Source organism: Carassius carassius, chromosome 12 (assembly GCF_963082965.1).
Source record: "Carassius carassius chromosome 12, fCarCar2.1, whole genome shotgun sequence".
NCBI lineage: Eukaryota > Metazoa > Chordata > Actinopteri > Cypriniformes > Cyprinidae > Carassius > Carassius carassius.
In genome coordinates this window covers 1,160,314-1,185,265 of record NC_081766.1, presented here as the reverse complement: position 1 = coordinate 1,185,265, position 24,952 = coordinate 1,160,314, and the positions used below count along the sequence as shown (strand labels likewise).

Below are 24,952 nucleotides of genomic sequence, written 5' to 3'. Positions count from 1 at the left end.
TATAAAAATTTTTTTTTTTTTTTTGGAAGTCATTTTACTGTCTAGAACACGTTTTATTGACTTTTAAAGGCTTTTTGCCCAACTTTCTTTTATAAATTCTTTAATGAATTAGGAGGCCTGCTGGGCAAACTGGTAGACATGCTGGTTTGGGGAACATGTTAGCGGTTTATTTTTTTTCAGCAGGGATTACTAGTAAGTGTCTCACAATGCAGAAATACATTTTGCATGTCTCAAAGGTTCTTGCGTGGAGCATAAGATGCTTCATAAGTGTTTTCTAATTACTGCATGCTCTTTTCTTCTGGATCTGAGCTGGACTGGTCCGGTTTGAACCGGTTCTCTGGTATTATCAGGATTTCCAGTGCGTGTTGCGTTATGGTTGACAGCGAGGACTCGTCTAACTGTCTCTTTGAGATTTGTGTCAAGTGTTTGCTGGTGGGAGGTCCGTGTTTAATGACCCTGAGCTTCCTGAAATATCTTCCGTCCTTCAGGCAAAACCAGAACCGCTCTGACTGATAACTTCATGTCACTGTCAACTCAGTGAACCAAATACTTTCTGTATTAAATAAGCATGAGTTCATCTTTTTTGATTATTTTTGTTTGGAACTTCGTATCAGATCAGAGACCTCATGGACTGTATAAAACGCAGATTTCATCCTAAAGACAAGCGCGAAAGGAAGATTTCTCGTGCACACAAGTCTTCAGATTCACAAAACTGTACATATATATGAAGCTTTAAATGGCTAGTTTTAATATGCATAACCATATTTGCATATAATATCCATATGCATATTCTCATCCATGTGATATTATCATGATATAACGGTTCGAGACACTAGAAAATGTGAGTTACAGACTGTAAATCCTGTTAAATTGCTAATAATCATTCAGTTTAATTCAGGCTTGCTTTCAAAAACAAAATACATTAGCCAAAATTGTATTCTCCGTCATGTTCTCAGTCATTCCCACTGGCAAGTGTTTTTAATTGTTTTAAACGAACCACATTTGTGCAGGTTTGAATTAAACACAATTGCTGTGTAAATGTAATGGTCTGCAGAAAAACTGTTTAAAATAAAAATAATTCCATTTAAATTCATATAAAGGCACTGATGCATAAAATGCAATGATTTACTTGCAGACCATTATATTTATACTGCGATATATATATTTATACTTGTTTTTTTCTCTTTTTTTCCAGTAAACAAGTCTACAGTGTGTGACGGTCCAAACATGCATATTCATAAATCCTGATATGTGCACTGAAAATCATGACAAATGAACAGGTCTGAATAAATAAAGCAGTCTTGTCCACACTAATATATCTCCTGAGGTATCAAATCTGACACTGTTCTACTGGTTGCATGCTGTATTTTGGCCAGTCTGATCCCTGTTAGTCACACCTGGATCTGTGTGGCGTCTGCATGGCACTTATTAGCGAGCGATGTGGCTAATTAATCCCATAAGCAGCCCTTTAAAGCTTTGGGCTCTTCCAAACCCGCTGACAGCTGAGCGAGTGTCTGCTAATCTGACTGTAGTCCTCCAACTTCACAGTCACAAACTCAGTACATACATCTGTGAAGGAACATTCTAGGCCTGTCGTCCAGTTTGGGACAGTCCTGTGCACACATGAACACTAATCGAGCGGGACGTCAGCAGAGGACGGGCAGCATTTATGAATCTGTCGATCTGTGTTCACTGAATGTGAAATGAATGTGTGGCTGATTCCCCACAGACAAGCAGCGATCGCTCTGTCAGTGACTGGAGACATTCAGAGCTGGTTTAACAGTCACTGTTTCTCTGGTGTGTGTGTGTGTGTGTGTGTGTGTGTGTGTGTGTGTGTGTGTGTGTGTGTGTGTGTGTGTGTGTGTGTGTGTGTGTGTGTGTGTGTGTGTGTGTGTGTGTGTGTGTGTGTGTGTGTGTGTGTGTGTGTGTGTGTGTGTGTGTGTGTGTGTGTGTGGAATCTTAAAATCACAATTTTTTATTTTATTTTCAAAGCATTTTCAAAGGATTCCTGATTAACTAAAATGTAATGTACAGTAATACTGTATGTAAAAAAAAATAAAATAAATTATATATAAAATATATATTATATTATATATAATTATATATAAATATTATATTATATATTATATATAAAAGTCACATTTTGTAATGGTAAGTGCATTAGGTTTGTGAAGATGATGATAATTCAAATACATTAATTCATTTTTTTAATCATTTTTATTTATTAATAATGTTTTAATTATTTTGCAGTTATTCTTAACAACTTTCTTAATTTGCAATTTTTTTACATTTGTAATTAATTTGTTATAATTTTTTAATTGTAATTATTTTAGTAAAATAAAATTGTTTATTATTAATTTGTAATTATAATTATTTTTGTTTTTTTATTGTTGCTTTAACAGAGTGCTTTTTATTTTTTAAATTATTTATTTTCATTTATTAATGTTGTAATTATTTTGCAGTTATTCTTAACAACTTTCTTAATTTGCAATTTTTGTTACATTTGTAATTAATTTGTTATAATTTTTTTTATTGTAATTATTTTAGTAAAATAGAATTGTTTATTATTAATTTGTAATTATTATTCTAATTATTTTTTTGTTTTTTTATTGCTGCTTTAACAGAGTGCTTTTTATTTATTTATTTATTTATTATTATTTAATATTATTATTATTATTATTATTATTTATTTTTTTTTTTTTTTGCATCTGTACCATTTCCGGGGTTTATTTCTCTTTATTTGTTTGGTCAGATGTTTCTCTACACGTCTAATGCGTATGAAAACACAACATGACAGCAGAGACATGGAAAGCTATGAAATGGACAGATAATGACATTGTTCATCTGTGAAATCTGGTTTGCTCTATTAAACCAAGGACGTGTGTGTGTGTGTGTGTGTGTGTGTGTGTGTGTGTGTGTGTGTGTGTGTGTGTGTGTGTGTGTGTGAATCTTCCCCTGCAGCCTCATTTTCATGGTAAGGTCCCAGTCCCATAACGACATCATGTTCCTTTTGAAGTGCACTAACCTGCTCACTGAACACACACACACACACAGGTTCACCTTCAGCAAGGTCAGGAAAAAAAGAAGGACAGGACAAAACATCATGTTAAAATACATCTGTGCATTAGTGTGAATGCAGCCAATCAGGGCTGCCGCTGTCTGTGACATCATCAGTAATAATCAAACAGCAATAATGCAGAGAAAAAGAGAAACATCCCTCACTGCGATCTTGTGGAACACTTCAGACACTGAAAACACTTGTTTATTGTGTGTAATGCGTTTCTTTGAATGTTTCAATGTTTCATATTTAAATGGATATTTTCTTGTACATTTTAAAGCTTAATTTAGCTAAGAATTCTTACCATACAAAGAATCTTAAATGTACAACAATTTATTATTAATTTCAAATTTTTATTTAATTTCCTTTTAATTGTAATTAATTTTAAAATATTTAATGATTTTATATTATTCTTTATTTATTATTAATTTGTAATTATTTTAAAAATTTTTAATTTATTGAAAAAATATATTTTAGCTTTTTTATTTGTATTTATTTTTATTATGTGATAGAAAATGATATATTATAAATTATTCAAATAAATATTTTTTGCTTTATTATTAAGCTGTAATTTTAAAATTTGTAAAAAATAAATTATAATTATATTTTTTTATTAATTTGTAATTATTTGTCCATTTGTAATTAGTTTTACAAATATTTTAGCTTTTTTATTTGTATTTATTTTTAAAATGTGATTAAAAAATATATATAATATATAATCTTTTTTATTTATTATTAAGCTGTAATTAAAGAAATAAAAAATAATAATTTTTGATTAATTTGTAATTATAAAAAAATTGATTTATTAATTTGTAATAGAAAAAATATATATTATTATAATTAAATATAATTTAATTGATCATTTATAATAAAATAAAATGCAAATGTGATATTCAAAGATGGTAAACGGAGTAATTATTAAGAAGAAAAAAAAAGACTCCTTTTAGAAGCAGATTGTGATTTCCGTATTATGCTAGATGAAGTTAACGAACACCACTGATTAGGAGTTTAGATGCTGATTAGCCCTGGTCCAGTCGAATCATGTCTTGTTTTGTTAGAGTTATCTGTGGATCTGGGACTCACACACACACACACACACACTGTCTCTGTGCTGTGGTTAATCACAGGCGTGTTCCTCTGAGGCTCGTCAGGTTAAGGGAAGTCTGTTCAGACGCTGATGTTCGTGCTGTTTGTGAATTGTTTATGAAATCCCTTCGCGATCCTCGGCGTATGCCTGACTGCCTTCACAGCGCTGGAAAGGTTACAGCGTCTTTCCAAACTTCTGCTGTGACCTTCAGAGCTGCTTTCTGGAGCTTCTGACTGATTTCATCACACACAGATAACACCGAGACGCCGTGTGTGACTGAACAACAATAAAGCCACAAGCTCATGTGTTTTACAGTAACTCAACTTTATTGAGAATGAGAATGATTATTTAAATAATTACTTTTAAATTATGTATAATTTTTGTTGTTTTTTGTTAATAATAATAATAGCAATAATATAATGTATATAATAATAACAATTATATATTAATATAAAATTATATATTAATATAAAAATAATTAATTATAAAATAATTAATTATAAAATAATTTTATTATTTTAAACAATTGTATTATTATTAGACTGTCAAAATTGTTATTTTTTTTATGAATTTCTATGATATTATTTTATCATAAAAATAATATATAAAGATATTATATATATTTATATTTTTTATGATTTTTATTTGCTTCATTTATTATTTAAAATATTTAAATTATATTATTTTTTACATTTTATTAGTTTTTACTGTATTTTTTGGAAGCGTGACGCAAACTGGAGTTTGTAAAAGAGCAACAGAAGCAATATTATAAATGACAATAAATAATTACATTTACAATTATTTTATTCACAAGTTTATTTAAAGCCAGTAGACCATCTGTTCTGCACAGTATTCAATAAATAAGCAAGTATTCCATTTTAAAAGCAGTCCCAAAATGCACTGCATAGAGCAGAAAAAATCAAGAGAAATGCTCTGTTTGTTAGTCACACAGTTCCAAATCAGCCACTTGAGAAGCTCCAGTGTGCTTAGGATGCTGTCTATGTGTGGCTCATTAGGTAGGCAGCATCTCAGAGGGTTGGTTTAAGTTTCGAGGGTGTTTTTGTCTCTTTAGGGAGCACAGGACACTCTCACAGCCTCTCAGCAGACAAGAGCTTGTCACAATCCATTGCATGCCCTCAGAAATGCGCATGCATCTGAATGGTAGTTATTTCCCAAAACAGTACAAGCTCAGTCGTGATGTTTGCGGTTTGTTTACGCCTGTGTCACGAAAACTGTGTTTAGCTTGTCACAGATTCTGTTTGCTTCCTCCCAGCGAACGCTTGAGAAGATCTGCGTTTGAACCTCCGCTTTATTTATTCATTCATTTTGAGCCGCAGAAGTTCAACATGCCCTGCTTTATAAAGAAAGTTTCACTTCAATGTCTTTGACATGAGCTGCAAAGATGCCACATAACTGTTTTCTGTGTGAGTCTCTGTTAAAGTGTAATATATTTCTGTGATGCTCCGCTGTATTTTCAGCATCATTCCTCCAGTCTTCAGTGTCACGTGATCTTCAGAAATCAGAATAATATCATGATTTACTGCTCAAGAATCATTTCTGATTATTATCAATGTTGAACACAGTTGTGCTGCTCAAAATTTGTGTGGAAGATATTTTTCTGGGCATGTGCTTTTATTCTATATTGTAAATTATATGTATTTTTTTAAATCCCAATTTTTAAAATATATATTACTTTTAAATAATTAATTTTTTCATTTAATTTTCATTATTATTTAAAATATTTAAATGATTTTTTAATTGTTTTTAAATGTTTTTATTTTATTGTACTTGTTTTTTTAATTATTGTAAAATATTTTATTTATTTATTTGTTTGTTTGCTTATCATTTTATTATCTGTGAATTTATCTTTTTTATTTTTAGTCTTATTTTTAATTGTATTTTTTTTTAAGAGTGACCCAAACTGGAGTTTGTAAAAAGGCTGCAACAGTAATATTATAAATGAATGTTCAATAAATGTATTAATATTAATCACAGTTGAACAAGAAGCATAGTCCTTTAATGCATCTGTAGATGATTTCGGCTTTTACCAAAGCAGCTTGGTGCATTGAAATGAAATGCAGTTGTGTGTGTGTGTGTGTGTATGTATTAGCTATTGTATAGCTGAGGTTTTAGAGGCCTAATATTAGTTTTATAGTTTGGTGTGTCTCGTATGTTGTTGTGCAGAAGCAGAAACACCTTCACCACCATTAGTTTTCACAGCTCAATCTGTTTCTGGTTCTTTGACGTCTTTTGTTTCTCGCTCTATTTATAGTGAGACTGATAGCACATCCTCTCTCCCTCTCTCTCTCTCTCTCTGTGTGTGTGTTACGGGCCCCGGGGCCGTGTGTGATGTGGTGGCAGTGTGCTGACCCTTCTCATGAATCACGGAGCATGAAACAGCCTCGTGGCGAGACATGCTTTCCTCCGCTGATTCGCTGCTGGCCACCGCCTTCGACAGACCTGAGTAACACAAATACATTCAGATCAGTTTTTGAGGAACAAAACTATGAAATTCAGACACTCACTCACCCCTGTGATTATTCTGTTCATTACTCGTGCTATATTTCAGGTCTTCTGAAGTCATGCGATGCTTCGTGTGGAAACACATATTTGAGCTGGTATTCACAAAGAAGCTTTCTTTTTGCCACAGATCCTTATTAAACTAATGGTTTGTTTAAATGGTTATTGAATTAGCATTTATGGTTATATAATTAAATGTATATTTTAAAAAAAAATCAATTTTTCTTTTTCTTTTAGATCTATATTTATGTTTATTTTGTAATACATTTTTATTTTTAAAATTTAAAATTAGATTTAAAAATAAATAATTTTTATTTTAGTATTTATTTGTGTTGTTTTGATGTATTTTATTTTTAAATATTTCATTTGGGTTATTTCGTTTTTTTATTTTTTGTGATTTTTAGTTTTATAATTTTTACATTATAATTTATTTTATAATTTATAATATTATTTTTATAATTTTGTAATTTATTTTTTGTTATTTTAATTTTCATTAATTTTTATTTTAGATGTCATTTTTATTTTATTTAAAATATATTTTCAGTTATAATTTTTTTTTTTACATTTTATGTTTTATAATTTTTTATAAACAATTATTATATATATATATATATATATATATATATTTTTTTTTTTTTTTTTTTTTATTACATTTTTATTCATGTTTTTATTTTTTTGTTTTATTTTAATTTTCATTTATTTTTGAACAGTCTTTGGGGGTGACACTAGATGCATTAACATAATGTAACACTCTCAATAGCTCCTTAACCTTTGACCCCACTCACTCAGATATCATTCCACTCATTACCCATCTTGACCACAGTCGTAGCATCACATAACACCGAAAGTCCTTCATATGTCCAGAAAATCCCTCTCAGCCAATGCAAACATTCAATTCCATTTCAGTCCAATTTGAAATTCAGTAAGTGTTTCTCAATCTAATGAAGGTTTTGACAGACATATTTGAATAAATATCTCCTCTGTTAACATAAATGAAATGAGGTCAGAAACTCATCCCCGTTGGCTGCTGTGAACTCATTAGTTGTGAAGCTCTTATGGCTGGGTTATGAATGAGTCGACTAATTAACATACTGAAGCCTGTGTGTTTTTGGACTTGTAAACAAGACTCCGACTAACAGCGGCTCTTCTTCATCAACACCACGAGGGCCAGTCGCTCTACTTTTAGGATGTGAACAGAGTTCTGGCAAAAGCTCTTTCCTTCTTCGCTAAACTGAAGTGATTTCAGTAAACCTCATGCACTGTAAACAGAATGTCAGAGATGTTTTAATGTGCAGAACTGAAGATCATTGCTTCTTTCTTGAAAGCTTTCTCCGTCTGGTTCTCCAAGAATTTGCTCTAAAGCAGTGCATGTGGGTAGTTGTCACATCATTTTTTTTTTTTGAAAACATTTTTGATTGAACTTAATGTAGAGGAAAATTGTATTAAGTTACCATCAGGTAACATTTCATTTTATCATTAATACAATCAATAATGCTAATTTTTAATTATACTATTATTAAACAAGCATTTATGGTTGAATTATTATATGTGTATATTATTTTTTATATATTTTTAGTTTTATATTATTTTAATTTCATTTTTACATTTTTAAATATTTTAAACAAATATTTTAATTCATGTTGTTAATTTTTTTTTAATAATAATTTATATTATTTTTTATCTTTGCAGCCATCATCTTTGGACTACACTTTTTTTCTCTATTTTTTTTAAAAATGTTTATTTTTATTTTAATTTTAATATTTTATTTTATTATGTTCTTTAATTTTTTAAGAATCTTTGTGGGCTTTATTCTTGGACTCATTTCTGTTTTTTATTTAATTTATTAATTAAATTATTAATTATTAATTTATTTATTTTTTTAATCTTTGCAGGCTTTATCCTTGAATTTTTGTAGTTTTTACGTATTCATCCTTATTATTAAGTCTTGCATCATTTTGCAAAAGTTAAAATAAGTCTTAAAATAGTCTTGTTGTGTGACAGACGAATAGTTATTCATAATATTTAAAGTAGTCCTGTAATCTAATAGTTGCTAGAGAGCTCTGGTTGGCTGCCAGGGTATTGTCATGCAATTAGGCAATGCTAAAGCTGTCCTGTGTGGTTGCGAGGCTGTTTTTCACCCATTTTATTGATCGCCAAGTGATGCATTGGTAGTTTAGCATGTCACTGGCTTTATGTGATCGATCCATGTGTTATAAAAGCCCAGACTGTAGCCCTGTTTCATGTTCAGTACTAAACTGTAATCGTCTCCAGGCCTGCAGAGTCAGCTTTTGTCCAGGCTTTCAGAAGAAAGGTCATAAATTAGAAGACGGACAGACAGAAATGCCCTGTGGTGAATGTCAGTGAAATAAATCTGTGCCTTTTCTCTCTCTGACGTGTTTGTGTTTGGCCATTTTTATTTCTGAATGTTAGTGCATGATGGCATTTGCATTACACACACAGCTTGATGCTCTTTCTATAAATCAAATGGTTGATACACAATAAATCAGGAGCTGTGTTAGCTGACGGCGCTTCACATCCTCCCACACACGTGTCTAACGTCACGAGATCTGCATTCGTGTCATTGATAAAAGCACCATCAGCTGCTCTGTCTCTTTGTGTGTGTGTGTGCATGTTAGAATTAGTTTGAAGGACATTTCTTTACAACCCTGCATTAATTTTGTGTATAATACTTGTTGAATGCATAAAATAAAGCACACTGCAGTATTGCATCCCATTATGCAGCAACCTTGACCTTCAGTTCCAGTGTGACAAATAATTACAGCAATAGTTTTTAACACTTTCGCTGTGTATTTGATTAGGCTGCAGACATTTTTCCCCAACAAAATGTAAAACGACAAATTATTTGTATTGGTTTATACATGCATCAGTGGTTGCAGTTTATATATGCATAAAACCTAATGTTTCACATCCTTTTGCCAACTCTATTGGGTTGGTTTAAATATTGCTTTAAATAAAAAATAACATTATATAACAAAAAAGGTGGCAGAGAAGCACTTCTAAATGCATGTCCATGGTTTTGTATGCACTGTATATACTGGATTTGTTTTTCTTTTTCATTATTTGATTTCTGATTTTGTTAACATCTATTATAGCATCACAGGAATATCTTTCTCCACCCTGTAACCTCTATAAGTGCATCAGATGGAGGTTTAATGCGAATCAAAGACCTGCTGAGCTCCTTCCAGACGCACACACTGTTTGACTTTCGGCCGGCGTGAAGATGAGGCGCTCTTGGCTGAAATCCTCGCTTCGGTGTCCAAGCGCAGTGGCTCCGTGCCCAGTGACTCAACCTTTAACTGCGCGCCAGTGCAGGAAATAACAGAAAAACAAACATTAGCCATGTCATTTATTAGCACCCACTCCGGCTGATACCAAATAACCTGATGAAATCTGCCTGTTAGGGCTGGCTGATATATTTACCTTGTTCAGTCTGGAATTCATCTCACTTACAGCAAAATCAACTGCTTCACTTGAGTATTAATACAAGTGCATTATTTATAAAGAATGAGAATTACTGAGCTGTGCATCAAGTCACCATGATGCCACAACAGTGCTATTTTAGTGCCATTGATATAGTTTTAGAAAGTTTTGTTTTTAGATTTTCTGTTTTCATTTGAATTTGAGGTAAATAATAATAATAATAATAAATTGAGGTTTTTGTCAATTTAGTAGTTTATTTTTAAACTAAATAGTTAAAATAAGAAATGTTCTGTAACTTAATAATATATTTCTTTTTTCAGTTAACATTTATTTTATTTCAAGTACCATACATTTTTTTATTTGTTTTTATTTTTGTGGTTTTACTATGATAACCCTGCAACAAAAAACATTTTACTTCTATAAAAAGATGATGACAATGATTAGACTTGATTTTTTTTTATTCATTGGAAGCACAATTAGAACATTTTATTAGTATTTTTGTCATTTATCCTAACAAATAATTTTAAAAAAATAATGTAAATCAAGAAAGAAAAATTTAAAAAGAATAGAAAACCTTAATGACAGATTTTTTTATTTTTAAGCATAAACTGACTTACTATTTCAAGTCATTTTGCTCAAGCAAAAAGTTTGATTTATGAATGTTTAGCGGGAAACAAGATAAAAATCTGTAGATGCAAACATCTACAGAAAATGGGAATTTCATACATGAATTTGGAATTAAATTTTGAAAACTAAGAGGTTTTGATGATTCTGGCTGAAAAAGGGAAAGCAAACATATAATGAGTGATTTATCGGGAATCAGAACAGAAAGTAAATGGTGTACGTTATGATTTTGAGGCCTGTGACTAAAAAGCTGAAACTGTGTAACCTAGAAAATAAAAAGCATGTTACAGACTCTGTTGTTTGTGTTGTATTGGATTCTGAATGACTCATTGCAGTTAATTCACCACCTACATGATGTGTCATGTCTCCTGTTCTGTTGTGATGAAGATCGGTCTGATGTAGCCATCAGAGTCTTCACTTACTTCTACTTTTGCCATTTTTCAGCCTGGCATTAGTGTTATATAACTAGCCGAGTGCAATTCATTAGCATTCTGTCCTATTATCAGAACATGTGAGGATGACAAACACTGTATTAGTATGCACTGTTGGCTTTTCCAGTCAGTAGCGCCGGTTCTTCTCTTACGTGGAGATGAAAAACTGCAGGCATGCCAGATATTAACCCCTTTTATGTAATGGAGGTTATGCATAATCATCCACTTACATTCAGTCGGCGCTCGGCCTCACATACTCTAAGAGTTTTTATGGGCATTTCAGCGACGATTTTCTAGGCACATCCTCCGGTGATTACGTGATCAGATTAACGAACTAGTGCAGTGAGCAGAACGCAACATGAGGCTATTCGAAACAACGTTTCTGTGTTTTTTAGACTAGCATCGTTGGAACTAATTTAGACACTTGTTAAAAATACTTAATAAAAATGTCTGAATGTCACTGCATTAAACAGTGATGTGAGTAAGGTTTGTGAACAAACTTTGACGTTGGCTTGGGAAAGCTTAACCTGAAAGTTTAAAGCAGTTGTAGATGTTGCTATCACATTGCTAGCATGTTTTAACATGTTGTTACCATGTTGCCAGCATTCTTTAGTATGATTTCCATGACTAGCATGTTATTAGCAAGTTTTTAACATGATTGGCATGTTGTTATCATGTTTTAGCATTATTAGCATGTTGTTAGTATGATAAGCATTTTGGTAGCATTTTGGTGTTAAAATGTTGCTAACATGATTAGCATGTTGCTATTACCTTTCTAGCATGATTAACATGTTAGCATGTTTTGACATGATTAACATGTTTTAGCATGTTTAACATGATCAGCATGCTGCTAGCATGTTGTTAACAAAAGCATATGATTAGCTTTGTCTAACCTGATTAACCTGATTCTAGCCTGATTAACATGTTAACTTTTTTTACATGATTAGCATGTCGCTTGCATGTTTTAGTATTATTAGCATGTTAACATGATTAGCATGTTGCTATTATCTTTTTAGCATAATTAACATGTCAGTATGTTTTGATATGATAAACATGTTGCTAGCATGTTTTAGCATTAGCAGCATGCTGTTAGCATTTTGAAAACAATAGCATGTGGTTAACGTTTTGCTCTCTCATGATTAGCATGTTGTTAACATGTTGCTAGCATGTTTTACCATGTTTCCGTTAGGGATGTCCCAAGCCGATTTTTTTTGTTGCCCTCAAGTCTGAGTCCAAGTCATTTGATTTTGAGTATCTACTGATACCGAGGCCCGATCATATACTTCTATAAAACATAAAAAAAACAATAAAGAAGAGCGAAAAAACTGATCCAGGATGTTCAATAAAATACCTTTTGAAATATATTCAAATAGAAAACTGCTATTTTAAATAGGCTAGTAAAAATATTAAAATTTTTTACTATTTTGCTGTACTTTGGATCAAATAAATGCAGGCTTGGTGAACAGAAGAGACTTCTTTAAAAAAAGAAACATTAGCAAGCTTACTGTTCAAAAACTTCTGACTGGTAGTATAGGCAACTTAAATTTTTCTCTAATTTCTAGCTTTTAATTAGCTTAGAAATCTATAACTGCTGGACAATAACAAATAATAATGATTTGTTTATATACTACAAACACTGTTTATCACATAATAAGGCAGAATAGTTTCTGTACTGTAATAAATGCTATGTCAATTAGCACTGCATTGTTCATATACTTTATCACCTGCTGGAGATGACTTGAAAAACAATTTATTTTCTTGATCGTATATTAATGTCTTCGTGTTTCCATAAGTTTCTGTTTTCCTGTGAAAACAACAGTTTTCATACAGCGATAGCTGGACACTTTTGTCCATATTAGGAGTTTGCTGATATGACTTTCTGCGCGAGAGCGCCCTCTGGTGTCGAGTATGAATGAAACACACACTGCATGAGAGTTTAGAGTTCTGTGATGTTCATCTCGCGGTATTCTGGGTCCGAATAAAATATCAGGTCATGCGCAGACTATCCTGTCTTTTTAAGTTTGAATATATATTTATTCACACCAGCTCTTGAAAATGAAGTGATGTCATACCACACGCGTTACTGTTTCTGTGTGGATTTAAAAGGGTCTAACTCTGTGCCACCGCATAACTAAAGATATGTAAAAGAATAATGAGAATCTCTCTCTCTCTGTCCTCGTTCTCCCCTCCTCTGTGGTTCTCAGGTGTGTAGAGTGAAGGGAGGCTCATGGCTTCATTATGGGGCCTGGGCTGGCTGGGGTGTCTGGGACTGACTCTGGCTTTGACGGCCGTCCCATGCACTGGCTGCCCTCCTCGCTGTGACTGTGCGGCGCAGCTTCGCTCCGTATCCTGCCAGCGAAAGCGCCTGTCTGGCGTACCGGAGGGCATCCCGACAGAGACCAGACTGCTGGATCTGAGCCGGAACCGCTTGCGCTGGGTGGCTCCAGGAGATCTGGCTCCGTACCCGCGTCTGGAGGAGCTGGATCTGAGCGAGAACCTAATCAACACACTGGAGCCCAACGCCTTCGCCAGCCTGCAAGCCCTGCGAACCCTGAGACTCAGAGGAAACCAGCTGAAGCTTGTTCCCATGGGAGCCTTCGCACGGCTGGCCAACCTCACCACACTGGACCTGAGTGAGAACAAGATCGTCATCCTGCTGGACTACACCTTCCAGGATCTGCGCAGTCTTAAGAACCTGGAGGTTAGTCCCTATAAGTCAGTTCTCTTGGAGGCCAGCTTGTCTTTTTATTTCAAAATTTATACAATTTTATTTTAGCTAGTTTCCAAGGTAACATTTTTCATTTTCATTTAGTTTAACTTGATGTACTAAAATAACTAAAACAAACACTAAAAGTTATTTTATTATCAATGCAATAGTTGTTATTAATATTTTTAACTGTTTTTATTTTAATTTAAAGAACTTGAGTTTGTTTGTTTGCTGTTTTTTATTGTATTTGTTATATTGTATTTTTAAATAGTTTTTTTCCATTAAAAATAGCCTTTGATGCTGACATGGCATTAAAAAATATATATATTATACTATACCTTATTTTAATTTAAGTAATTAAGGTTTACTTAATTACTTTTACTTAATTAAGTAAATAAGTTTTAGTAATTTCTTTATATATATATATTTCTATATATATATATATATTCCATTTTAGTTATTTTAGTATGTCAAGTATGTCAACTAAATGAAAATAAAAAAAAATATGCTAAAGTAAAATGCATTTTGTATAGTTCATTTTTCTTCAGCTAACATTTATTTTATTTTAAGTAACAAAAATTTTTTAGTTAACCATTTTCATGACCATATAAAATATACTTTGAATTTAAATAAACTAGAACAACTTTATTTTATGTCATCTTGTTGCCAAGGCAACATTTCTCATTTTTGTTTAGTTGAAGTACTTAACTAAAAATAAAAATTATAAATAAATAAAAAATTATATAGACATTTTGAAAATAATTATAAAAATGACAAGCATAACTAAATTATTAATTAATGAAAACTATGTAGACATTTTAAAAAAGTAACAGAAATGACAAAAATGCGACAAAATTACTAACATTTTAAGTAAAATTTAAATGAAAACATAAAAATATAAAAATAACATCTATTTGAAATATTAACAAAAGCTATAATAGTGTATTAATAATAATAAAATACGACTGCGTCATTCAAGTAAGTATTTTACATCTAATGTGTTTAGTTGTCACAGTAGTTTGGGAATAAACGTGTAGTACAGCTTCATCTGCTAAATCGTTTTTTATGAAATCGTCAAGATTACATGTCAAATTAGCATAAATCATAAATCGGGTTTATTCAGAAACAGATGTTGTGCATGTGTTCTGGAGAAAATTTAAAAAAGCAACTGGTTCTTCAGACTCAATTCCTTTAGTCGTTATATTGTGCATTTGTAAGCTTGCTCTGTCTCCTCATTTTGTGCTTTTGTAAAATCAATTTACCTTTTGTCGTAATAACCAATCTGTCCTCACTCTCCAGGTGGGTGACAATGATCTGGTCTACATCTCTCACAAGGCTTTCTCAGGACTGATCGGTCTGGAAGATCTGACCATCGAGAGATGCAACCTGACGTCTGTATCCGGACAGACTCTGTCTTACCTGCGTAACCTCGTGACCCTGCGACTGCGCCACCTCAGCATCTCGGCCCTCGAGGACCAGAACTTCCGCAAGCTGTCTGCGCTGAGAGGCCTGGAGATCGACAGCTGGCCGTACCTGGAGTACATCTCTCCGCTGAGCTTCCAGGGTCTCAATCTGTCCTGGCTCTTCATCACCAACACCAACATCAGCTCGGTGCCGTCGGCCTCCTTCAGGAACCTGGCTTACCTGACGGCCCTGAACCTCTCTTACAACCCTATCTCCACGCTCGAGTCCTGGGCCTTTCGAGACCTCATCAGGCCGGTTTACATGTAGTTTATACGTTTACCTGCATGTCATGTGACCATTCATCCACATCAGAGAACCCCCTAAATCCCTAAAATCTGTGCTTTCATGGAAAAAAACTGTGTAACTTTTTGTCAGGGTTATTTAACTTTAACGTGTCATGTTCACAATGAATTAGAATTTATTTAGAAATGATGCTAACAAACTGAATTAACATTTATGCATTTAGTAAATTCTTGTATCCAAAGGGAAAACAAAAACATTTCATCAAAGAGCCAACTCTTTTTAATATACAGTGCAATTCCAGGTTTATTAGACAACTAGATTGGAAAGGAAGGAATATATAGTATTGTACTACTAAATATATGTAGTATTTTTCAGGTTTTTTTTTTTTTAGGAGTCAGTTTTACATATTGAATTGGTTAAAGAATAGTTGGTATAATTGTAAAAATTATTTGTAATAATTTAGACAGGTTTTTTTTTTCATATTTTAAATCAATTTGTCATTTTTATTAAATCTGCTTTTCATTTTTATTTCTCTTTTTTTATTTTCAAATGTATTATTTACATTTACATTTATTAATTATATATATATATATATATATATATATATATATATATATATATATTATATATATATATATATTAATTTTTATTTTATATTTTATCTAATCATTTTTGTCAGAGGTTTTTCATATTTTAAATTTAAAAAAGTGTGTTTAATTTTCATTTTGTAATGAATTTTTACTTGTTTTCAGTCCTTTTCGGTTTTAGCAATTAGATTTCAGGCTAGTCAAATGCATGCATATAATGTTAAAACAGTGTTTTTCAGGCTAGTCCAGATTAGACATATTCGGTAATGCAGTATATCACTGTAATGTATATGCACGATATTGTTATCGTGGGCACTTCTAAATACCGTGAATAATTGTATATTACAAATTATTCAGAATTTTGAATATATTTTAAAAATACTGTTCCCATTAACTGGTCAGACGTGTGCGCTCTGATGTAAACAAGCACGCATGAGAAGCACATGAGGAAACATGTGAGAGATACGCTGAATGAAAGCACATTCACTCTCTGACAGCAGATGGCGCTAAACTGCAGAAAATGCAGCTATTACCCTGGAAACCCCATAAATAAAGCAGCTGCCCTACTTTCTAAAACATATTTAAATGATTTTAAATACCCGTTCAGATTTGTGTATTAACTATGATGTTCATCACAGTGCAAATTACTTAAGTATTTAGACTTAATAGGCTGTTTATTTGCAAACTTTTTTTTTCCATTTTAATCTGAACAACAAAATGCACTAGATATTGTTTGAAAGTGTTTTGATTGATTGATTGATTACATTAGGGCTTCATTAGTTAACATTAGTTAATTAATTAGTTAACATAAACTGTCAGCATTCATTAATCGTAGGTATTCCAGTATGTAATAACACGTTAAAATCGAAAATTGCAACTGTGTAATTTAAAGATTTAGTATTCAAGTTTTTTTTTTTACAAAGATTAATAACTTATGTAGCAAATGTAGCTATTGCTCATCGTGAATGTTAATGCATTAACTAAGTTAACTAATGAGATCATAGTGTAAAGTGATACGTATTGGTCTTTATAGTTCTTGTGCACTTCTAATCGGTGTAAAACTTTAACCTTTATATATCTTTCTGTATTGCTTTGTGTTTAAATGTTCAGTTATTTTTGTTATAAGAAAAAAAATATTTAACTTGTTAAACTGTATTATGACCAACTAAACTTCAATACCGTGATAATAACGTATACCATGATAAAATCATTGGCAATTAATCGCAACAGGAAAATTCGATATCGGCATATCCCTAGTCGAAATATTGTGCGTGCATTCCAGAGAAAAACTCAAGCAGAGACTCTCAATCAAACATTATTATAGTTAACCATATTATGCATTTAATAAACGTGGTCCATTTCCATCCAGGTGCTGTCAAACATTTTACTCAATAAAACCACATTAATTGCAGTCATAATAATAAAGCTGTCCTTGTTCTGCAGACTGAAGGAGCTGTACATGGTCAGCACCAACCTGCTCACCGTGGAGCCTCACGCTCTGGGGGGTCTGCGTCAGATTAGAGTCCTGAACCTGTCCAACAATGATCTGGTGACTCTGGAGGAGAGCTCCTTCCACTCGGTCAACAGCCTGGAGACGCTCCGTGTGGACGGGAACCCGCTGTCCTGCGACTGTCGTCTGCTGTGGATCCTGCAGCGCAGGCGCACCTTAAACTTCGACGGGAAGATGCCGGTGTGCGCCGGACCCCCGGAGGTGCAGGGATACCTGTTGAGCATGTTTACTGATTCGGCGTTATTCGACTATTTCACCTGCCAGAAGCCTAAGATCCGCAACCGGAAGCTGCAGCAGGTGACCGCTCACGAAGGCCAGCCGGTGTCGTTCCTGTGCCGTGCCGAAGGCGAACCCACGCCGGCAATCATCTGGATTTCACCTCAGAGACGGAGGATCACTTCCAAGAGCAACGGCAGGATTACGGTCCTCCCCGGCGGGACTCTAGAGATCCGTTATGCGCAGGTCACAGATAGCGGCACGTACATCTGCATCGCCAGCAACGCCGGCGGAAACGACACCTACTTCGCCACACTGACCGTCAAAGGCCAGCTGGTGGATCCGGGGCTCTTTGCCAACCGCTCGCTGTACGCGGTGGACTTCAACGACACCGGGCTCAACAGCACGCGCGTTTTCCTCAAGTTCACACTGGATTTAACCACCATCCTGGTGTCCACGGCCATGGGCTGCATCACGTTCCTGGGCGTGGTGCTCTTCTGCTTCCTGCTGCTGTTCGTGTGGAGCCGAGGACGAGGACAGCGCAAGAACAACTTCACCGTGGAGTACTCCTTCAGGAAGACCGAGGGACCCGTCACCACCAGCGCATCCGGAGCCACGCGCAAGTTCAACATGAAGATGATATGAAACCACGCAGCCAGGGGCCCTCGGGGAGAAGCATAGACGCCCAACACTAACACACACACAGTGCTGAATCGCAGAAATACACACGCCGTATGACCGCAGAAACGTGACGACCTCGCAGTGTTATTTTAGTATCATTAAAATAAGATTTCATATATACCGTATTTTTCGTATAAGTAGAGTATAAGTATACATCAGTCCAAAAATACGTCATGACGAGGAAAAAAACATCTATAAGTCGCACTGAATTATATAAGTAGCATTTATTTAGAACCAAGAACCAAGAGAAAACATTACCGTCTACAGCCACGAGAGGGCGCTCTATGCTTTCTATGCTAAGCGCCCTCTCGTGGCTGGAGATGGTAAAGTTTTCTCTTGGTTCATTTTTCTCGGTTCATGTCAAATTATGATAAATAAGTCGCACCTGACTATAAGTCGCAGGACCAGCCAAACTATGAAAAAAAGTGCGACTTATAGTCCGGAAAATACGGTGTGTGTGTATATATATATACATATATACATACATATTTATGAATTGTTCTTATTTTTATATTATTTTTTATTTTTATTTTAGTTAAAGTAATTTTATTGTAGGTTTTTGTCACTTTTATTTATTAGGTTTTATTGAAAATAGAGTTAGAGATTTTTATTTTTTGTTAATTTTTATTATTTTGAAGGATTTTGGAAGTTTTATTTATTTATTTAGTTTTTTAAATATGTACATTTTAGTTTTGAGTTCTTTTCAGCTTTTTGTGGTTTAAGTGTTTCAACTTAAACTGAACAAACATTTTTATATATTTTGTTTTTTTATTTTTGTTTAAAGGTTTATTAATTGTGCTTTGTGTTTTTGTTTTACTCGTTTTTTATTAGTAAAATAAAGAGATTATTATTATTATCTTATTTTACTATTATCTTATTTTATTTCATCTAATCTATTATTAATAATATATTTAGAAAGAGAGTTTTTAGTTTTAATAATTTTGCATCTGTTTTTGTCAGTTTTACTCATTTTTAATGTTTATTATATCTATTTTTCTTTTTTTAAGTTTAGTTTGAGTTTATTTTAAACTTGAATTCAGGTAATGTACTTTTTTCTGTTTTTTTTATAATCTTAGTTAATGGTAATAACACTGCGCTCTTGTTCTCACAGCCTTTCTGCTGCAGCTGCTGGTTAAACAATACTTGAACAAATAGTGACTTTTTTGCACTTTTTGTCAATTGGGGAAACCTCAGATCTGCATCTGCAGTTTTATGCACGAACCGCTTTCCCTTCACAGAGAAATTAAAATTCTAAAATCAGCCACAGTGTCATCTTTGGATGAGAAGTAATGGCATTTAATTTTTCTCTTTAGAGTTAGCTAATTAGCATAGTCATTTAGAGACAAATAAAGCTGAAGCGATTTGCATAATGCACTCTAATGCGACGCCCACTTTCACCAAACCACTAAATCATACCTGATTTCGCAAACTGTAATAACGTTTGTTCTGCATCGCACAAACAAGCAAGCATGCAAACACTAGAAAACGAGTCATTCCAGCATTAACTTGGCTCTGGCTCTGCGATGAGCATCTGTGTGAGTTGGGAAAAACGCACCGGCCGCAGCGACTCCAGCAACCATCAGCTTTTGCTTTTAACGAGCCTGGACCGGGCTGACGAGGGGTCGGATGAGGTCAGGATTGCCGCTTACCCACAATCCCCCTCGATCGGCCTCGGTCCATGCACAAGCCGACAACACGCTGGCCTTCATGGGGGGAGGCTGCATTGTTGTCGGATCCGCTAGACGTCAGGAACGCAGAGAAACATGCACACACACACACACTAGAGCCATATATTTACACGAGGTTTACATATACAATAGTGCACTTTGAATCGTATTCCGTTTGCAATAACTGCTTATTTTATTTTTGTACTCTGCCTCATTTATGCATTGATGACTAACTAGTGTTAGTGTTTATTCACTGGCTTCACTGTGAATTCATTTTCAAATGCAGTTTCTCAAGCATACAGTGCAATTGCACATTATATACAGTATATAGATTAGCATGGACACAATAATGCATACATAGATATGGTGCATGGTTTTCTCTCGTCCTGATGCTCTGTGCTTTTTGCGGCCGGTGTGTGAACGTCTCTGCTTCTCCTGCCCAGTCCAAACCCCCATGTCATTTCCCAAATCCCCCCCCCCCCTCGACTGGGTCTCAATGAGGGAGGGTCCCTGGCTGGTGACCACAGATGGACATGAAATCATGTCGCCCATCTACTCCACGTGTCTTTGACTGTAGAGGGTATTCTGTGTTTATTATATTCAGATCATTTGTTTGCAATGAGTTTTTGTACCACTTAGAATTGTTTCTTTTCTTTAGTGTTTTAAACACGTTAATTGAAATCGCGACAGAATCTGTTTTCAACACCGGAGCCGCTCAACATGCTATGTTTCTAAGAAGACTTCTTAGGATGAACTTATCCGTGCATCATGCGTATCTGTGAACCGGCAGCTGGTGTTGAGAACAGATTCGTTAACCAATAAGATACAAGAGCCATAGATGAAGAATGTTGTAACTTAGACTCACCTGTCCTGGAGTGTGTGTGAGTGTGAGAAACACAGTCAAATCTGCTGGATACCACCTTCATGAGGCCACGATTCTGCTACACCTGGGTTATTATAGATAACAACTTAATCTAAAACCATACAAAAATAATGTGTTACTAGAAATAAAACAAACATGAATTGAAATTAAATGTATAAAAAGTAAAAAAAAAAAAAATTTCATTTAGTCTTAAACTTAAATAACTATGAATAAAATTACTAAAACTGAAATAATATTGAATAAAAACTATTTAAACTAAACTAATGAAAATGACATTTACATATTAAAATGGCCAAATATTTAACTAAAATGAAAGATATAAAAACGAATTCAAAACTATAATTAGTATCTCTAAAAAAAAATTTGAATAATAAAGAAAAAATAATAATTTAGCCAATGCCATGCAAAATTAAAAATCTAAGTAAAACAAAGTCGATATGGAAAATATTCCTTCAATTTCCCATAGTTGTGTGTGTTTGTTTGTTCTTGTTTTATATTGCACACCGAAATAAATTTGATGTAAAATTTAGAAATTACCAATACATTTCTCAAACAATTAGAAAGAAATAGCAAGTTGCACATTGAATTATGCTTTAAATTTCGAAGTTGAAAGACTAAAATAGTATTTCTTTTTTTTCAAACACTCGAATCATCTTTTTAAAGAAGATTAGTAAATGTTAATCAGTCATTATATTCAGGTTGTAAACTATCAACTGCGTCATCACTGCTGTTATCTTCTACTGAAACAATAATGGTAAAGATGGTAGAAAGCTGAATGTTTGAAGCTTGACTTACATGAAAGACTGAGAGCAGACTCAAACTCAGTCCTGGAGTGATGCTAGTTATGCTAAATATCTATATATCAGTAACATCACTCTTTATGTGTTATCTGTGATGACAGTAAGAGGTTAATTTCATCTTGTAAGGAGTCAGCTTTATGATATCATCCAATTAGTTAAGAAACACAGAGTGTGACGTCCAGCCGGTTTGACTGTGTTTCATCTTTTCTGATCTGTTCTGGACGAGGTGAAGTAAACATATCAGGTTTTGTGACCCTTCGCTGTTTCGTTCGCTCGTTGTTCTCAGACCTCGCCGACATCATCCACAGTCCGTAGGTTGGAGTCGTGCTCGTGTGAGTACAGTAGATGTTGTCTAAAGTGGCCTGTGATTCGATGTTGTTGATGGGTTGAACTGTTTTAGTTTAGCTCTTTCTGTTAGCGTTAGCCTCTAGCCGTGCAGTCAGTCACTGTGTTTAGGTGTGGTGATGATAGAACGAGAGAACGGAGGCTCAGCCGGGCTTCCTCTTAACCCACCCTTCCTTCCCAACAATCCCAACGCATTCCTGAACTGGACGATGAACTGATCCGGATTATTCTGTAACGTATTCTGGAGCGTATTCAACATATTTGTACCCCTCTCTGAATTGAACCCACATTGTTTCTAAAATGCCTGATGCAAGTTGAGCAAAATTCGGAATTTGAGAATTTGATTGGAATTGCAACTCGGGATGTTGAATTGAAATTTTGAGTTTGTAACTTTTAGTTGCATTTCAGTTTTGACTAACTATGACTATTTAATAGTCACACCAAGTCTCAACCAAAAAGAGAAAATTCTTTAAAAGTTTTATATTCTCAAAACAAATAGCAGATATCTAAAACATTAGAATATATATATAATTTTTTTTTTTTTTTTTAAATATCGTTTTTGCTATTTTCTAGTTTTGGTTATTTTATTACGTCAAGTTGCACCAAATTAAATTATGCATTTGTTTTGGCAATTCAAGTAATAGTTTAGTTTTTATTTTAAGTCATCAGTACGACCCTGCAATAAAATGAAAGTTAATTTATTAAATATAATACCTGTAAATTAAAAGAAAGAATAATTCTATAGGTGGCATTTGAAACGTTGCTAATCTAATGTTTTCGTGAATATACACCGTATGTTGTTTATAAGATGTTTGTAGCAAATTCATACTGAAACTTCATTACAATTTAGCATCCTTTGCTACAGCATCTCAACTCAGTTCTGAATGATGCTCAACTCTGCGAGACCAGAAACACGCAGCTTCAGGCGTTTGCACAAGAATCTGTGTTTGTGTGTGATCATGTATGAAATGTCTGGAACAGCAATACGTCAATCACACGTTCATCCAGGCCTCGCCGTCTCTCTCTCAGAGCTGCATTACAACCACAAAACATCTGCCAACATTCAAGCACCAAGAGAAATGGAGACGCTGGAAATGTTTTACGTTTTCTCTTGTCAGGAGGCTTGGTTTTCTCTAAACCAGTTTATGGTCAATTACTCTGGCTGTGTTCAGAATACTAGCACTGTGTATATACTGCATATGTATCGATTTTATTTTTTTGTATGCAGTGTGCAGTGATAAATGTTTTAAATGGTGCTACGTTGTCGGTTTTTCCACCGTGTGCTTGTTGTGTACTGTACATATGAGTAAATGCAGTAGGTTGCAATCTGGGTTCTTTGCATTTGAGAAACAGTGTAGAAATATTATTCTGAACACAGCCACTCTCACACATCATCACAGTGGCGTTTCTTCATATCAAAGATAGCATGTCCAATAAAAGCTCATCCGCTCTCAAACGGGATCTTCTTTGTGATTCATACATGTTGTGGAACAGAAACTAGGTCTCAGTCTGGTCTCGTCCACTGTCTCCTACTGATTCTCACACAAACATGCTTTATTTGACAGAAAACCCTCATTTACATCCAAAGGACCCGTCCACATTACTCTCTAATTTAGAGCATCTCTTAAAGAAAAACTGACCCTTTTAATAAAACACCTGAAGTTCACATAACTGTAAAATGCTCTCATTATACAGCAATGGTTCTGACCCACATACCACACATGTGGGTCATTAGTGTCGTATCCATTGTATAAAAGTGCACTGGACAGCTACTGATGAACTGATGCTGATGAGAGTTAAAGATGGAGGTCTTAACATCGCTCTTCAATCATTTAACACATAAAACGCGCATGAGAGAGATATATTGTAGTTCTAGGTGATCTATACTTGTATTTTATTTCATACTTGGGAAGATGAGCATGTGTGCTCTGGGGTGATTTTATCACGTGACTTCACTGCCATCTAGTGGTGAACCTCCATCCTTCAGTTTTGAAGCTCTTCACCTGCCATATGCTCAAGAATAATTTTATGCAGATATAAATATGACTGTTAGTCTCATAATACATGTCACTGTTAAAGGCTTTTCTACCGTTATGGCCATAAAACTCTCATGAACTTAATTTACGTGGACTGTACTCGGATAAGAAATACTAAATTAGTGTTAGTGCTGTATGATGCAGAATTTTTAGAGTTAAATGTGTGTGAAAAGAAAAAGGGGTCCTGTCTTAAACTCGACAATTGTTCATATTTCTACTTGTGATAAACTAGGAATGCTGTTCTTCAGAAAGCATCCATTTGGGATTTCTGCATGCCTTCTTTACACTTTATGACATTTTGATCCGTAAACGTGCCGAACGCATCCCTGTACTTCATTGGATGTCTTTATTGCTGGCTGTGAGATTAGATGAAAACCGTGTTTGACTCGTTTGAACTCGCTGTCTGAATATGAGCCATAATCTAGTGAGATGTTTCACAGCATTCAGACTGAGTTTGTGAATATTTCAGGTATTGCATGATACACATAGAAGCCTAATCATGCAAATTTCTTAATGTAAAAAGCAATATATTCTTGTCTGTTGCTTATGTATACTCTTCATCTATCTATAGTTCAGAGATGTCAGAGAGGAAGAGTTGTGGGCATTAATAAAGCGTTTTTGAGCTCAGATATCATTGCCATATCGTTGATAT

At 34.0% G+C, this 24,952-nt stretch overlaps 1 protein-coding gene across 1 annotated transcript in view; it reads left to right on the top strand.

Moving 5' to 3' along the window:
- Positions 1 to 18,719, top strand: part of LOC132154425 (leucine-rich repeat and immunoglobulin-like domain-containing nogo receptor-interacting protein 3) — a 51,829-nt gene extending 33,110 nt beyond the window's left edge. The window contains exons 2-4 of the mRNA XM_059562968.1: positions 13,366 to 13,862; positions 15,168 to 15,583; positions 17,606 to 18,719. Coding sequence (XP_059418951.1) covers positions 13,389 to 13,862; positions 15,168 to 15,583; positions 17,606 to 18,533 — 1,818 coding nt within the window. The 5' untranslated portion in view covers positions 13,366 to 13,388 and the 3' untranslated portion in view covers positions 18,534 to 18,719. The remainder of the gene's footprint in view (positions 1 to 13,365; positions 13,863 to 15,167; positions 15,584 to 17,605) is intronic.
- Positions 18,720 to 24,952: the final 6,233 nt, after the last annotated feature.